Here is a 13,762-nt window from a genome sequence, read left to right on the forward strand (position 1 = left end):
TACCTGTAAAGCTGTCATCCATAAGAGGAGGAGGAACCTGGAAATAAGGCATTGATCATTGGAGGGGAGGTGGAATATGTGAAGGGAGGCATGGACAAGGTGAGCGTAGCTGGAGCCCTCAAGCTAGACGGATATTGGAATAGTCAGCAGAATCTAGAGAAGTCTCTCCCACTGAGGCTTTGGAGGCTTGGTAAGATGCCACTTGACCACTACCTAGTCTTGGTGCTGAGGCAGTGTTGGTAATGCATTAGCCCAGGATCTGACAATGAAGAAAACATTTGGGAACACAGCTCAGTTAATGAATGATGAAAATATATTACATGTTCAGTCAAAGCTCCATAAAAAGGATAGAGATTAAAATCATTAGGAAACACAGTTCACTGTCAATACTTGTCTGATAAAAATAGTCAAAAGGTAAAATAGTCTTGGGCTTCTACCCCTTTAAACCCCCCCTTCTCCCCATTACCTCCTGCAGCTGAAGCCTGCGAATCCTCTGGTGTATGATCACATGTGACTTATGTAAAAAAAATCTGTGTTACACTCACAACACGGCTACAGATTTTCTCTGGTGTGGACCCTCTTGTGTGTGTTAAGTTGTTCTCTATGTTTAAAAGATTTGTCACATTGAGAACAGTGATATGGCTTCTCTCCAGTGTGACTCCTCTGGTGTATAATAAGGCTTTCCTTATATACAAAAGCTTTGCCACATTCAGAACACTGATATGGCCTTTCTCCAGTGTGAGTATTCTGGTGTATGATAAGTTTGCTGTTGGTTGTAAACATTTTATCACATTCAGAACACTCAAAGCTGCTTTCCAGTGTGAACTGTCCTGTGTATGATAAGCTCTGACTTAGTTTTAAAAGCTTTATCACATTCAGAACATTGATGTGGCTTCTCTCCAATGTGAATCATCTGGTGTCTGATGAAGGATGACGCTTGTCTAAAAGTGGTATTGCATTCAGAACACTGATATGGCTTCTCTCCAGTGTGAATCCTCTGGTGTCTGATAAGATTTGACTTCATTGTGAATGCTTTGTTACATTCAGAACACTGATATGGCGTCTCTCCAGTGTGAATCCTCTGGTGTCTGATAAGATTTGACTTCATTGTGAATACTTTGTTACATTCAGAACACTGATATGGCTTCTCTCCAGTGTGAATCCTCTGGTGTATGATAAGATCTGACTTCATTGTAAAATCTTTGTTACATTCAGAACACTGATATGGCTTCTCTCCAGTGTGAATCCTCTTGTGTTTGATAAGATACTCTTTCGTTGTAAAAGCTTTATCACATTCAGAACACTGATATGACTTCTCTCCAGTGTGAATCCTCTGGTGTATGATAAGATTACCTTTCACTGTAAAAGCTTTATTACATTCAGAACACTGATATGGCGTCTCTCCTGTGTGAATCCTCTTGTGTTTCATAAGATAATCTTTTGTTGTAAAAGCTTTATCACATTCAGAACATTTATATGGCTTCTCTCCAGTGTGGACTCTCTGGTGCATGATAAGATTTGACTTCTGTGTAAAAGCTTTATCACATTCAGAACACTGATATGACTTCTCTCCAGTGTGAATCCTCTGGTGTGTGATAAGATGTGACTTCACTGTAAAAGCTTTATCACATTCAGAACACTGATATGACTTCTCTCCAGTGTGAATCCTCTGGTGTGTGATAAGATTTGACTTTGATGTAAAAGCTTTATCACATTCAGAACACTGATATGGCTTCTCTCCACTGTGAATCCTCTGGTGTGTCATAAGATTACATTTAATTGTAAAAGCTTTATCACATTCAGAACACTGATATGGCTTCTCTCTGGTGTGAACCCTCTGGTGTTTGGTAAGATTACCCTTTGTTGTAAAAGCTGTGTTGCACTCAAAGCACTGAAAAGGTTTCTCTTCAGTGTGACCCTTCTGGTGTGTGATATGTTTTGCCTTCATTGTAAAACCTTTATCACAATCCAAACAAGAAATAGCTTCTGAAATAATTCTTATGGGTGCAAGGGTTGAACTACATTGTAAAGCCATTGTCACTTCCACAACACTGAAATGTCTTCTCTTCTGTTGTCCTCTGAGGGGGGATCAATGTTGAAGAGGATCCAAACCATTTACAACATTGAGAACACTGATATGTCTCATGTCCTGTGTGAATCCTCCAGTGAACTACGATAAAGACGTTCCGTCACCTAAGACATCCGTATGGCTCGTTTCCCATGTGACTGAGTTGTACTTATGAAGACCAGCTTGACCAAAAACTTGGTTCTTCAATCCACCTGTACAGAAAAACAAAAAAGTCAGAATTCTATATAAAGGGCTAAATAAAGATGTTTTCTATATTTTTTTAATTAAAAAGAAAATTTATGAAAACATCCAAAACATTCCAGAGTTGACATCTGAGTACAATCAGTATCACGACATGCATTGTCAGATAATGAAACACATCCAAAGTCAGAAACATGTAACATAGCGCACAACAGCCTTATGTTATTGGGTTTTCACAGCCATCATGGTCCACTTGGGATAGAAAAATAATATGTTAAAATTCAAAAGTATAGGAGTACACCTTGCATCACATTACCATCTTACAGTGAGGAACAGAAGTATTTGAACCCCCTGCGATTTTGCAAGTTCTCCCACTTAGAAATCATGGAGGGTCTGACATTCACATTGTAGGTGCATTCCCACTCTGAGCGACAGAATTTAAAAAACAAAATTCAGGAGATCACATTGTATGATTTGTAAAGAATGTATTTGTCTCGCACGGGTGAACAGAAGTATTTGAACCCCTAAGAAACAGCAAGAATTCTGGCTCTCAAAGACCTGTTACTGCACCTTTAAAAAGTCCACCTCTACTCCACTCATTAATCTAACTTAGTAGCACTTGTCTGAGCTCTTTAAAGACACCTGTCCACCCCACAGTCAGTCAGACGCCGACTACTACCATGGGCAAGACCAGGAGCTGTTAAAAGACACCAGAGACAAAATGGTGGACCTGCACAAGGCTGGAAATGGCTACGGGGCAATTGCCAAGCAGCTTGGTGAAAATAGATCAACTGTTGGAGCAATTGTTAGAAAATGGAAGAGGCTAAAGACGACTGTCAGTCTCCCTCGGACTGGGGCTCCATGCAAGATCTCACCTCGTGGGGTATCACTGATGATAAGAAAGGTGAGGAATCAGCCCAGAACTACAAGGGAGGAGCTGGTCAATGACATGAAGAGAGCTGGGACCACAGTGTCAAAAGTCAGTGTCAGTAGAACACTACGCCGTCATGGTTTCCAATCATGCATTGCACGGAAGGTTCCCCTGCTCAAGTCATCACATGTCCAGGCCCGTCTGAAGTCTGCCAATGACCATCTGGATGTTCCAGAGGAGGCATGGGAGAAAGTCATGTGGTCGGATGAGACCAAAGTAGAACATTTTGGTCTAAACTTCCCTCGTCGTGTTTGGAGGAAAAAGAAGGATGAGCTGCATCCCAAGAACACCATCCCTACTGTGAAGCATGGGGGTGGTGACATCATGCTTTGGAGGTGCTTTTCTGCGAAGGGGACAGGATGACTGCACTGTATTAAGGAGAGGATGAATGGGGCCATTTATTGTGAGATTTTCAGCAACAACCTCCTTCCCTCAGTCAGAACATTGAAGACGGGTCGTGGCTGGGTCTTCCAACATGACAACGACATGAAGCACACAGCCAGGAGAACCAAGGAGTGGCTCAGTAAGAAGCATATCAAGGTTCTGGAGTGGCCTAGCCAGTCTCCAGACCTAAATCCAATAGAACATCTTTGGAGGGAGCTGAAACTCCGTGTTGCTCAGCGACAGCCCCGAAACCTGACAGATCTAGAGGAGATCGGTGTGGAGGAGTCGGCCAAAATCCCTGTTGCAGTGCAAACCTGGCCAAGGACTACAGGAAACGTCTGACCTCTGTAATTGCAAACAAAGGCTTCTGTACAAAATATTAACCCGGATCTTCTCAGGGGTTCAAATACTTCTGTTCAGCCGTGCGAGACAAATACATTCTTTACAAATCATACAATGTGATCTCCTGAATTCTGTCCTCAGAGTGGGAATCCCCTCCAATGTGAATGTCAGACCCTCCATGATGGAGAAGTGGGAGAACTTGCAGAATCACAGGGGGTTCAAATACTTCTGTTCCTCACTGTATTTGCATATCTGTCTTTGTGGTGGGAGCACGCCGTATGGCCAGCTCCCAGCACAGAGGCGGGGGTCTCACTGAGACCTCTGGGTCCCATACTAATGATCAAAACTCAGAACTCCCAACTCTGGGTCACCTGATCACTGTGAGCCTCTGATTGGCTATCACAATGAGGAGTCACTGTGAAGCTCGCCCCACGTGTTTTCTTACATTGTCTCTCCTCTCAGAGAAAAAAAAAAACAAAAGTGTGTAAAAAAATCAATCAATAATAATATTAATAATAATAATAACAGTAATTTAAAATAAAAAAAATAAAAAATACGTAGATGAAGGTTTGATCTAGGACAGTGCCAGGGTTAGTGTTTGGGTCAAGGTCAGGGTCAAAGGTTAAGGTCAGAGTCAGTATTTTGGGGGGGTATTTATTTATGTAAATTAGTATCAGTGTCAGTTAGTGTCGGTGTGTTTTAGAAGGTAAAAAAAAATGTAAAGAAAAATGCGCAGTACTGTTCCTGGGCTGTACTCCGGGTACAAACAGCAACTAACATACACATACGAGGTATTGCTGCCATCGTCGGGGGCAGGAGAATTGTTGGGGGTTGTCCTTTGGTGGTGGGTTATGGCAGCAGCAAGAAATATACAGCTAACTTTAGAAAAAATGATTTTCACTATTTTGGGCCTGTTTTCCTTTGATCATATAAAAATAAAATCAGGAGACGTCCATTACCATTTACCAACTGGATGCACAAAGTAGTTGTGATGACGGTTTCACTAACGCATGTCAAAGCTGCAAAATTGTGCTTAGGCATGAACATTTGTTGTACCTTCAGGCGTGAAGGGGTTTGGGTTCAGTTTGATGTCATTGAAAAAAGCTTGATTAATGGTGCCGACAATCGTGTCCCAATATCTATGAAGATTATGTGTTTAGAGTGGTTCTGAGGGCCAGTTGACACCAGAATGTGATGTGGGAAATCTGAGGTCCATGTTTGTGTCCCCCACCTGGTGTCAGTGCAATGCTAACGACACCCCAAACGCAGGCCACAATCACAGGGCATTTTCCTGCACTGGATGGCATGGCACAGAAGTACTGACGTTCCATGCGGTCCGGTTGCTGTGTGTTTTGTGAAGTAGTCCAAGCACAACTTTAGCTGTGGTCTGGTGCCATTTCAGCCAATTCAAATGAATGGTGTGAAATCATACTGCACCCAGATAGCATGTGAATCGCACTGGAACGCACAGAGCATTGCATGCGCAGCACGTTCCTGTGCAATGTATCCACTTGAAGATCAGGCCTTTTCTGACCATTTTTATTTACATTTCAAAATCATTTTTTTTGCTAGAAAATCAGTTAGAGCCCCAAACGTTACAGACTTTTTATAGCGGAGGTCCTAGAGAATAAAATGAAGGGTGTTGCAATTTTTTACACGCAGTATTTGTGCAGCTGTTCTTGTAGTGCAAATATTGGGGGAAAATACATTTTTAAAAATTTTGATGTAAAAAAATACAATGTAACACCAAATTGTTTGGTAACATTTTTAAAAATGTATGTTACGGCGAGTGAATAAATACCAAACGTGTCATTCTTTAAAAGTGCGCACGCCTGCAACAGCCACAAATGACGTAAATGTCATTATCCACAGGAGATGCTATAAAAGCCTTTACAGGGCCCCACTTTAGATTTACACAGGAGGTCTAGTACTAGAATTACTGCCCTCGATCTGATGTTCACGGTGTTACCTCACATGTGTGGGACCATCGCTGTTTGAATGTGTGCGGCATGTCTCGTGCATTCACCTTTTGCGCACAAACACGGGGGGAGGGGGGCTGCATATTTCTTTCCATTTATTTTGTTGACATTGTCGCTTTACATTTCTTTTTGGATGACTTTTATTGGTATCACAGAAAATTTAAATATCCCCTGTGATAGCAATAGGCAGTGACAGGTACTCTTTATGGAGAGATCTGGGGTCTATTAGCCTCCAAATCTCTCCTCTGCCCTTAACATCTGATCGCACCAAGATCAGTGTAATCAGATACTTTAGGCCCCTTTCACACGGACGTTCCGATTGGGTCCGGACCCGATCAGAACCTCTATTCTCCTCTATGGAGCGGCAGGTGTAAACGGATATGTGTCCCTTTACACTCACCGACATCCGATCCACCAAAAAGAGACAGATGGGGATCCATTCCCCTCCTGTCCGTTGGATCGGATCACATGGCAGTCTGACCGCCCATAGAGGACAGCGGGCCGTGTCCATGTCCGCTCTGTATAAGCGAAGCAGACGCAGGCTTGTCATCCATTTGCCCAACAGCGATCAGCAGACAGATCCCCCGCTGAGCAAGAGGATCCGCTGACGGGCCCACCCGGTGTGAAAGGGGCCTTACCATTTTATATTCCAGAAAACCAGAAGGGATGAATGCTCATCACTTCCATCTTCCTGCATCATGGAGGCCATCAGGGACGATCTGGTCTCTGTTTGCTTCTATGGGACAGGAGCGGCTGAGAGGGCCACAGAAGGTGGTGGGACGTCCCTTCCCGCTGCTTGTAAAAGCAATCCAGTGGCTAATTATCTGGTTGGATTGCTTTTATAAGAAAGCAGACCCTCGACTCTAATAAACAACACCGGGATGACTTCTTCAGCTGCAGCCATCATCCCAGTATCACCAGCGAAGGTCCGGCAACGTATGGGCACCTCACTGGTCTGCAGGTGGTTATGGTGGGAACTGGCCCTGAACATAAAATCTTTTCTTCCCTTAAAGCATTCCCCACATTAAGGTAAACAATGTTCTGCCACTTTCTGTGTCCCAACCAAACACTTACCTGAGTCCTGCATTGATCCAGCACTGAGCCCGACTGCGGTTCTTCTCCCATCTTTCTCTTCTCACAGGAGGATCGGGCAGCAGTGGGAACCATTGGCTCCTTCTACTGTCAGGTAGATCCTGAGAGCAGGGGGTGGGGCCGAGCCACTCTGTGTATATCTATAGACACACGCAGACCGGCCCTGGAGAGCTAGTCCACATGCCAGTCCCCAGAGCAAGCGGCTTGCTACAGGGAAGAAACTGAAGAAAAGGAGCTTAAAATATCCAGCAGGGGACCCCAGAAGAGGAGGTTTGGGGCTGCTCTGTGCAGTACCATTGCAGGGAGCAGGTAAGGGTACCACGTGTGTTATTTTAATTGAAAACAAATCCTTTAGTAATGCTTCAGACCTGCCTGTCAAATGGCATACCTGTAGAATGTAGAAAAACAAAATCAGAGAGAAACAATACAAAGTGGCTGGAATTCCTCTCACCATTCATACCCGACCCTTATTCTTGACTCCCCAAAATCCATAGCTAATCCATATCTATGCAGGAAGCCTGGCTGGCCAGGAAATGGGGTCAGCAAGTGGTAGCCCTCTACCTAACCCATACCAGACCAAATGCCCTCAATATGAGAAGGGGACCACAGGCTGCCTAGCCATGTTGATGGGGACAAGGCCTCTTCCCCCCAATTCTAGCTGAGTGGTTGTGAGGGTCTGCAGGGAAGATTTGTAAGAGGGGCCCCCAGACATCTGCCCCCCTACATAAATGTGTAAGAGGTACATAGTATGTCTGGTTACTCATTTACAAGAAAAAGGTCAACTAGAAAATAAACACCATGATAAAGTCTAACCAACAACAAAGACCCCATCATAGATAATAATCATGGCATCCGGTGTTTTATGTTCCTCCAACTTGCCAAAGAAAACACACGGACCACCAAGACTATCCCAACATATTCTGTCCACAAATGACATTTCCCATGCTGACAGCTGAAAGTGAAATAAAGGGCTTCCAGGTGAGGTCATTGACTAAATTGTCTAAATGTCACTACTTCATCGCTAAATCCCATACCCTGGCCACCTGTGTCCTAGCAACCAGTGGGACTGTGCGGCACCACTTTATTGGTTGCTAAGATGCAGGCACTTGCACTACATCATGGGTTGTTATGGTGAAACCTACGTAACAGCCAATGATGCTTTGTGGCAATCATTGGTTGCTAAGGTCTGAACAGCTTCCTCGGTTGCTAGGATGGCGGTGGCTTCCAGTATCCTAGCCACCAAATCAAAAACTCTCATTTAGTGACAGTAGGGATTCCACCACTAAATAAATGAGTTCTGGCTGCAGCAGAGGTTTTGCAGGTTGGTGAACAAAATGGATGAAGTGGCCGATACATGGACCTTGTAAAACTTAGAGGACATATACATTGAAGAGCAGGACTTACAGATCTGAGACACAGGAACCTGATGATGAGAAGCCCAAGAAGTGCTCACTACTGGAGTGGGCTTCAATAATGGAAAGGAGGCACTTTGTCACGTAATTCATAGGCCTGAAAAACAATCTGTTCAATCCACTTAGAACCTTTCAAATTCAATCAGAAATAATGGACCCGGAAGAGTGAGAACCTCTTTGTAACCCTTCATGCCTGAGGGTAAAACAAATCTAAATGCCGAGGCAGAATTATGCAACGTTGACGTGATAGTAAAACCGTCCGTATCATCACAACTACTTTGTACATTCAGGTGGATTATGCCGCGTTTTTTTCAGGACAAATCGCACTTTCATTTGGTGGTAAATGGTAATGGATAGCTCCTGATTTTTTTTTTATTATCAAAAGAAAACTGGCCCAAAATAGTAAAAAAAAATATATTTTTTATTTAGCTGTGTGTTTCTTGTTACTACCATAACCTACCACCAAAGAACAACCCAAAATAAATTCTCCAGCCCTTGACGATCACGGCGACACCATATATGTGTATGTTATTTGTTGTTTGTACCCGGAGTACCGCCCAGAGACAATGGTGCGCATTTTGCTTCTGTGTTTTTTTTTTTTTTACCTAAAACACACCGACACTAACTGACACTAACTGACACTAACTGACACGGATACCAATTGTTTTTTTTAATCCTGAGCTTTGACCCTGACCTTTTGACCTTGACCCAAACAATAACCCTGGCACTGAACTAGATCAAACCTTGAAGGTATTTTTTCCTTCTTTTTTCTTTCTTTCTCCCATCATATTACAGACGCCAATAGATGGATTTCAATGTAAACTCCTTTTTCATTTGAATATGTTAATCAGGGAATCCTACAGTGTAAAGGACTTCCATTCCTAACTTATACATACTTAAACCTTTATGTACTAAATGCATGTGAGACCTTATCCTCATACAACCTAGGGGGAGGGGTGCAAGCCAACGTACGACTAATTGACACCACATGTCCCTAGAATATACAGACTAAGCCATGTCTATGTAAATACACACATACTGTATATATATATATACACACAGAGGCATACCTCCGTTTAGGAATTTAATTCGTTCTGCGGGACTTTTTGTATAGCAAACAATTCATAAACCGAAACGCGGTTTCCCATAGGAATGCATTGAAAACCAATTTATCCGTTCCGGAGGTCAGAAAAAGTAAATGCCACTAAAATACTGCAGGAGGTATTTGATGGAGTCATGCGGTATTTTAGTAGTGACAACCATGCGGCAATGTTTCAGCTGTCTGCAGGGTTCCCCACTGACAGCTGAATGTAAAAGAATTGCCGGCAATTAAAAAATAATCAAAAAACAGCATCGGGTCCCCCCTCCCATCCATACCAAGCCCTTCAGGTCTGGTATGGATTTTGATTTTATAAAAAATGGCTTGGGGGTCCCCCCCAAATCCATACCAGACCCTTATTTGAGCATGCAGCCCGGCAGGTCAGGAAAGGGGGGGGAGCAAGCGCCCCCCTCCTGAACCATACCAGGACACATGCCCTCAACATGGGGGGGTGCTTTGGGGCGGGGGGCTCCTCCCCAAAGCACCTTGTCCCCATGTTGATGGGCACAAGGGCCTCTTCTCCCCAACCCTTGCCAGTGGTTTTGGGGTCTGCGGGCAGGGGGCTTATCAGAATCTGGAAGGCCCCTTTAACAAGGGAGACCCGAGATCCCGCCCCCCCATGTGAAGGAGTATGGGGTACATGGTACCGCTACACATTCACAAAAAACAAAAAGTGTAGTGTGAAAAAAGACAGGACAGGGTCTGTGACAAGTCCCCTATTAAAGGAAAAACTAAAAGAATGTCCCCCGCAGTAGATCCAACACCAATCACGATGTCCGCCATCACCGCCACTGCCGCTGCAGCACCGGTAAAATTATTTTTAAAAAAAGGCTCTGTTTCAGATGATGGGAGCCCCCTTGCCCCAAAGCACCCCCCCATGTTGAGGGCATGTGGCCTGATATGGTACGGGGGGGGGCACTCGCTCGTCCCCCTCCCCTTTCCTCACCTGCTGGGCTGAATGCTAGGATAAGGGTCTGGTATGGATTCTGTGGGGCCCCCACACCATTTTTTTTAATCTTGGCATGGGAGTTCTGACACTGGGGGAAACTGACTTGGTGTCACTGACATCCCCAGTGACACCAATACAGTGATCAGTGCTAAAAAAAAGCACTGACACTGTGCTACTGACACTGGGCAGGAAGGGGTTAACATGAGGGGCGATCAAAGGCTTAGCTGTTTGCTGGGACTGTTTTACTAGGGAGTGGGGGGGGGTCAAAGGATGCATTGAGGTGCTGGGACAGTAAAGGGAACTCTTGGACAGATTGTCGGTGACAACTGCCTGCTGAGGTCTAATTAACACAAAACTAAAAGAAGGTCGTAGCTCTGTTGAGGGGGTTAGAAGGAAGTTGGTGGGGGGCAGAGAGGAACATTATGGAGATCTGCACTGACCTTGGGACCATTGAGGGACCAGTAATGGTAGCTGTACTGTAGATCTGCTTCATTGCCGGGTTCAGCTCCATTACCACCACCAAGTGATCTTCCATGTACCAGCAAAGACAAGGGTGAAGCTCAAAATCTCATTCAGTCATCTTCCATGAGAACATGCCCCCCCTCTGCCTTGTCCCACACCATCCCCCATCCTGTGTCAGCGTGCAGGGGGGCGCAGGAGGATATTCTAGTCTGCTGGTCTATATTAAGTAGGGTGGGAGAGGAGGGGGAGGGGTATTAGGATCCATGTCATGTATGTCAGCTGTCTGCATCATTATTGGCCCCAGACCTGCATTCCGGACAGTTCAGTGTACAGACAGAGGGGGGATTACTAAATACAACTAGGCTGTTCACTTTACACTTTTCACAGAACTTTCCCCCGGAGCTTAGTGAATGCGGTGAAATCTGACTTTACAAAGAATATCCAATCACATGCAAAGAAAATGTAAAAAAATGCAATTTTGCTTCCACATGATTGGCTGATGGAAGTCAGGAGAGCTTCACCTCATTACCCGACCCCTCGTCTACTAAGGTACATTTCTTATCCTTCTGGTATTCAAGGGGTTAAACACAAATGAGGTTTGTATTATTATTTCAGCCAGCGGTCATGTAAAATTGATCCGGGCAGCTATAGAAGCAGCCAATCACTTTACAGTACAGAGAATGTGCCGCCCCTCCCCCCTGCTGGTGCCTGCCGTGTTTCCTCCAGGATGTCCAGGACGGAGGAACATCGGTAAACCACTTCATCTTACTAAGCAGGAGGAGCTTGGAGAGGATCTGATCCCCCGATCTCATCTGTGATGAATGAACCCCGAAATGACAAACATTCTGTGACTTCCAGGTTCAGAGCCGCCATTCCCGGGAGCCGGAGTCACAAGTTTTTTTCCTTTTTCCACGTAGCGATGGCGGCGGGCATTGTGAGTGACGTTGGATCTATTCGGGGGACATTTTTTACATTTTTATTTTTAATAAAGGACTTGTCACAGAAGGTCTCCTGTCATTATTTACACATTTTTTCTTGTGAATGAGTAACTGTAACATGTACTCCATACTCATTCACATGGGGGGGCTTTCAGATTCTGATAAGACCCCAGCATACAGAAAATTGGAAGGACAGGGGGCATTGTGGGGGACAGTAGGAAGGACAGGGGGCATTGTGGGGGACAGTAGGGAGGACAGGGGGCATTGTGGGGAACAGTAGGAAGTACAGGGGGCATTGTGGGGGACAGTAAGGAGGACAGGGGGCAGTGTGGGGGACAGTAGGGAGGACAGGGGGCATTTTGGGGACAGTAGGGAGGACAGGGGGCATTGTGGGGACAGTAGGGAGCACAGGGGGCAGTGTGGGGGACAGTAGGGAGGACAGGGGGCAGTGTGGGGGACAGTAGGGAGGACAGGGGGCATTGTGGGGGACAGAAGGGAGGACAGGAGGCAGTGTGGGGGACAGTAGGGAGGACAGGGGGCATTGTGGGGGACAGTAGGGAGGACAGGGGGCAGTGTGGGGGACAGTAGGGAGGACAGGGGGCATTGTGGGGGACAGTAGGGAGGACAGGGGGCATTGTGGGGACAGTAAGAAGGACAGGGGGCAGTGTGGGGGACAGTAGGGAGGACAGGGAGAATTGTGGGGGACAGTAGGGAGAAAAGGGAGCACTGAAGGGAACGGGGAGGACAGGGCACAGTGCGGGGACAATAGTGAGGATAGGGAGCAGCGTGGGGACAGAAGAGAGGACAGGGGGCAGTGTGGGGGACAGTAGGGAGGAAAGGGGGCAGTGTGGGGACAGTAGGGAGGACAGGGGGCAGTAAGGGGGACAGTAGGGAGGACAGGGGGCATTGTGGGGGACAGTAGGGAGGACAGGAGGCAGTGTGGGGGACAGTAGGGAGGACAGGGGACATTGTGGGGGACAGTAGGGAGGACAGGGAGCAGTGTGGGGGACAGTAGGGAGGACAGGGGGTATTGTGGGGGACAGTAGGGAGGACAGGGGGCAGTGTAGGGAGATTTGGGAGGACAGGGGGCATTGTGGGGGACGGGACATTATGGGGGACAGTAGGGAGGACAGGGAACATTTTGGGGGACAGTAGGGAGGACAGGGGGCAGTGTGGGGGACAGTAGGGAGGACAGGGGACATTGTGGGGGACAGTAGGGAGGACAGGGGACATTGTGGGGGACAGTGGCAGTGGAGAGGGCAGGGGACATTGTGGGGGACAGGGAGGGCAGGGAACATTGTGGGGGACAGTAGGGAGGACAGGGGAAATTGTCAGGGACAGAAGGGAGGACAGGGGGAATTGTGGGGGACAGTAGGGAGGACAGGGGGCACTGAGGGGAAAGGGAGGACAGGGCGCAGTGTGAGGACAATATTGAGGACAGGGGGCAGTGTGGGGGACAGTAGGGAGGGCAGGGGGCATTGTGGGGAAGTGTAGGGAGGACAGGGGGCATTGTGGGGATAGAAGGTAGGACAGGGGGCATTGCATGGGCAGTAGGGAGGACAGGGGGACAGTGCAGTAACAGTAGGGAGGAGAGGGGGTAGTGTGAGAGACAGTAGGGAGGACAGGGGGCATTGTGGGGACAGTAGAGAGGACAGGGGGCACTGAGGGGACAGTAGGGAGGACAGGGGGCAGTGTGGGAACAGTAGTGGGGATAGGTAGCAGTGTGAGGGACAGTAGAAAGGACAGGGGGCACTGTGGGGGACAGTAGGAAAGACAAGGAGCAGTGCGGAGACAGGGGGGAGTGAGGTTAAAGTAGGGAGGAAAGGAGGCAATGTTGGGACAGTAGGGGGGGCAGTGTAGGGACATTTGGGAGGACAGGGGGCATTGTGGGGACAGTAGGGAGGA

General features: G+C 46.6%; 1 protein-coding gene across 1 annotated transcript; it reads right to left on the reverse strand.

Moving 5' to 3' along the window:
• Positions 1–666: 666 nt before the first annotated feature.
• Positions 667–11,239, reverse strand: LOC149470582 (uncharacterized). Its single transcript, XM_089662468.1, has 2 exons — positions 10,898–11,239; positions 667–2,280 (listed from the first exon to the last, which is right to left on the reverse strand). The coding sequence occupies exon 2, from the start codon at positions 2,033–2,035 to the stop codon at positions 803–805; it is 1,233 nt and encodes a 410-aa protein (XP_089518594.1). The 5' UTR covers positions 2,036–2,280; positions 10,898–11,239; the 3' UTR covers positions 667–802.
• Between the last annotated feature and the right edge of the window lie 2,523 nt (positions 11,240–13,762).

This window comes from Staurois parvus, unplaced genomic scaffold (genome assembly GCF_062004578.1).
Source record: "Staurois parvus isolate SC_StPar_1 unplaced genomic scaffold, SC_StPar_1.0 ptg000038l, whole genome shotgun sequence".
Taxonomy (NCBI): Eukaryota; Metazoa; Chordata; class Amphibia; order Anura; family Ranidae; genus Staurois; species Staurois parvus.

What these genes read in the sequence shown, in the direction of transcription:
- LOC149470582 (XM_089662468.1), bottom strand. Translation starts at nt 2,035, where the DNA reads ATGGCTTTACAATGTAGTTCAACCCTTGCACCCATAAGAATTATTTCA.